The sequence below is a fragment of the Polyodon spathula genome, unplaced genomic scaffold (assembly GCF_017654505.1).
Source record: "Polyodon spathula isolate WHYD16114869_AA unplaced genomic scaffold, ASM1765450v1 scaffolds_4006, whole genome shotgun sequence".
Classification (NCBI taxonomy): domain Eukaryota; kingdom Metazoa; phylum Chordata; class Actinopteri; order Acipenseriformes; family Polyodontidae; genus Polyodon; species Polyodon spathula.
Genome location: NW_024475463.1, coordinates 1 through 3033, shown reverse-complemented (window position 1 = coordinate 3033; position 3033 = coordinate 1). Strand labels below are relative to the sequence as shown.

The window sequence follows — 3033 nt, the reverse complement described above, 5'->3', positions numbered from 1 at the left end:
AGAGAGATAGATATATAATAAAAGCTACATTTATATGGTGACAAATCTTAGCTAAATTTTATATTCCCCCCCATAGCGAAGAAACGCATAATAAAAGGGATGCAAATATTTATGTCTTTAAAATACTCCACCCCAGGCCACTCTAGATTTTGAATATACAAAATGCAGTTATTGTGTTAAAATGATGCCAAGTGGTGGAATAATTTTATGTAAAAATAGCAAAAAACTCAGAATCGTCATTCATAATGATGTACTGTTATAGCTGTATACTCTTTACTTGCTTACAAATATAGCTTGACAGTCTTTGGATTACCTGGTTGCCACCCAGTTATCTTTACTGGATTTTGCTTTTGCTCTGCGTAGCCACATGGTTTCAAGACGTTCACCCTTGCCATCAAAGCACTGGCCAGTAAAGCTTGTTATAGAATCTGTAAAAAAAAAAAAAGATAATATAATAATATAGTATTATCTAATAAATAAAATTATTTTAAATTATAAAAAAATAATATATATATGATATTATATAATAATATAAATACCATGTTCATTAAAGTATATTTTCTGACTAGCCCTACAATGCATAATGTTTTTACATTTAAAATTTAAGCTTTATGATTCTGAGATGTTCCAAGTTGAAGTCTGGGAGTTATACAAGTGCTCATAGTGCTAGGAGTTTCTGATATACTGTGCAATGGACAAAAGTATTGCTTTACCTGAGAAAGACCACTTAACAAGGAAAGCAAATACCGGCTCAGAAGAATTATGTACAACTCCAGAGATGGGCGATGGAGTAATTTTCACGTTCTTTTCTGTTGTCACTGCAGTGAAGTATGAGCCAAAGAAGATTCCCTTGTTATTTCTCTTGTAAATAATCATGTTGGATCCAAGATCATTTATCCATTTTCCTTCCAAATTACACTGAAATAAAATTGATTACTTACAGACTTAGATTGATAACAATTTCAACATGCATGGATTTTAATGATGGATTCAGGGCAGTTTGGATATATAGGATATATATTGTGAATACATAAGTACTGTTTATATTGTTACAAATGTATGTATAGGTTAGTGTATGTTATTGTGCATATAAATTGAACACATGAAGGTGTTTTTAGAAAACATCGATAAAACGTTGACAATAAAGATGTATTTACTTGCTTAACTAAATGTGTTCTCTCACAATGTTTAACACTAGAACAGCCATGCGGGTTGCTGTGACCCATTTTGCGCTTAAAATGTTAATTACTCTTCGGTTGTAAATCGTATTTGTAGGTCCGTCTTATTGATTTAATAAAATATATGAATTAAATACCCTGACGGCGTTCGATAGCCAGAATCGCAAAAATGATAAAGTTATAAACAGTTCTACCAAGAACCGCTTACTGTGGGTCAATGTGATCCCATGCAATACAATACATGCCTTTTTATTCTATAAGATATAACAAACATTCTCGTTTGTTCTGTAGTGGGAGGGACAAATAATAAAGGCGCAAACCCTCTTCTGACTGATTCATGCTATGCTTGACGACTGATACTTGTCAACCAAACAGTCTAACATTGAGTTACTTCAGATGTAACTAACAAAAAGTCTACATGTGGATCTTCTGTGTTATTAAGAGACCAACAAAGGTCGTTTCTGTGACACTTAATCAATGGAAATCTATCAGAGGAGGAAATATTAAAACTTGCATAACTAGTGCTTTGACTAACATTATGGCAAGCCTAGATTCATACGCCCATGAACGTTGGCTTTCTGGGGATCCTACAGTAGGATAACAATTGGATATACTTTGCAAGTTTTTTTTTTTTTTAGATATTACTTTTTAGATTTTTTTTTTGGGTTGTGCAGTTTGCAGGTGTTATAAGCAGTTTACACAGCAGTGTTCAATGGAACTGCGTCTTTGTTTACAGCACAGCTCCTGGATGCAGGCAACCAGCTGGCAGAAGCATACGCTCCTCCATAGAGCACAACGCAGCCGTCATACCGGAAGTGGTGTTATATTTTATTTTTATGTAGTAATAGAAACAATGATTTCGGTTGTAGTTTTGTCTGAATAACGCATTACACGGATTTATGTATATATCCGTTTATTTGAAATGTGATGTTATTATATTGTTCTATGTTTTTAGTATGCTGTATACGCTCGTTTATAAAAAAAAAGCTATTATTTTTATATTTAACTACGGGTTTTGGTGTTGCAAGGTAGATGTGGTGTTCACGGTGGTGTTCACGAATACAACTTTTGAGTTGTATCCGATAGTATGCCTTTCATTTTCACAACAAAGCAGTTTAAAAATGTATGGGTGACCTGCGTGGCGGTTCTAGTCTTAAAGAACATTACACTGTATAATTGCTCTTACCAATTTAATACTTATAGTTTTAAAGTATTATAGAATCACTTACCTTTTGTGCTTTGCAAGTATATGATGCAAGTCGAAAAAGCAAAACAAGAGTCGAGAAAAGAATCATGTTTTTCATAACTGAAAAGGAAACTTGCACAGACATTCAATACCAAAACTTTTTTTATTCGCGATTTCTGCAGTCTCTCGGAACCTCTGTTTATATCCTTCTCATTGGCAATTTGTTCATTACAGCCAAGCCACGTGGATGGGTTGTCCTATAAGATACAGATTGGGAGCTAAGAAATAGGCTTTAAAAGAAATTAGCAGTTTGAAAGGCAAATCGCAGATAACAGTGCATATAACGGCGATACACACACACGTACCCAAAACTGTGGAAGATATATGACGAGATGGAAAATTTGCGACGGAACTCATCTGATTTATATGTACCAGATATACACTTTCGCAGCAGTGTTTTTTTTTTTATAGTTATAGTTAGTTATAATCATTATTTTAATTTTTGTTGTATTTATTATCACAGTTAAATAAATGTAATTGTAGTTATTATTTAGCTGTTATTACAGTTAACAGAGTTGTGATGACCTTAAAATCTGCTGAGGTAAAAATAATTTGGGTCATGCCAGGCTCTGCACATCTTCACAGTACACTCCTTACGATAGCCAACCA

General features: G+C 33.6%; 1 protein-coding gene across 1 annotated transcript; it reads right to left on the bottom strand.

The window, feature by feature from the left end:
• Positions 1-313: 313 nt before the first annotated feature.
• Positions 314-2620, bottom strand: LOC121312580 (avidin-like; the record flags this gene model as incomplete). Its single annotated transcript, XM_041244296.1, has 3 exons — positions 2408-2620; positions 714-918; positions 314-428 (listed from the first exon to the last, which is right to left on the bottom strand). Coding segments are annotated over exons 1-3 (422 nt in total), but the record flags the coding sequence as incomplete, so codon positions are not given.
• Between the last annotated feature and the right edge of the window lie 413 nt (positions 2621-3033).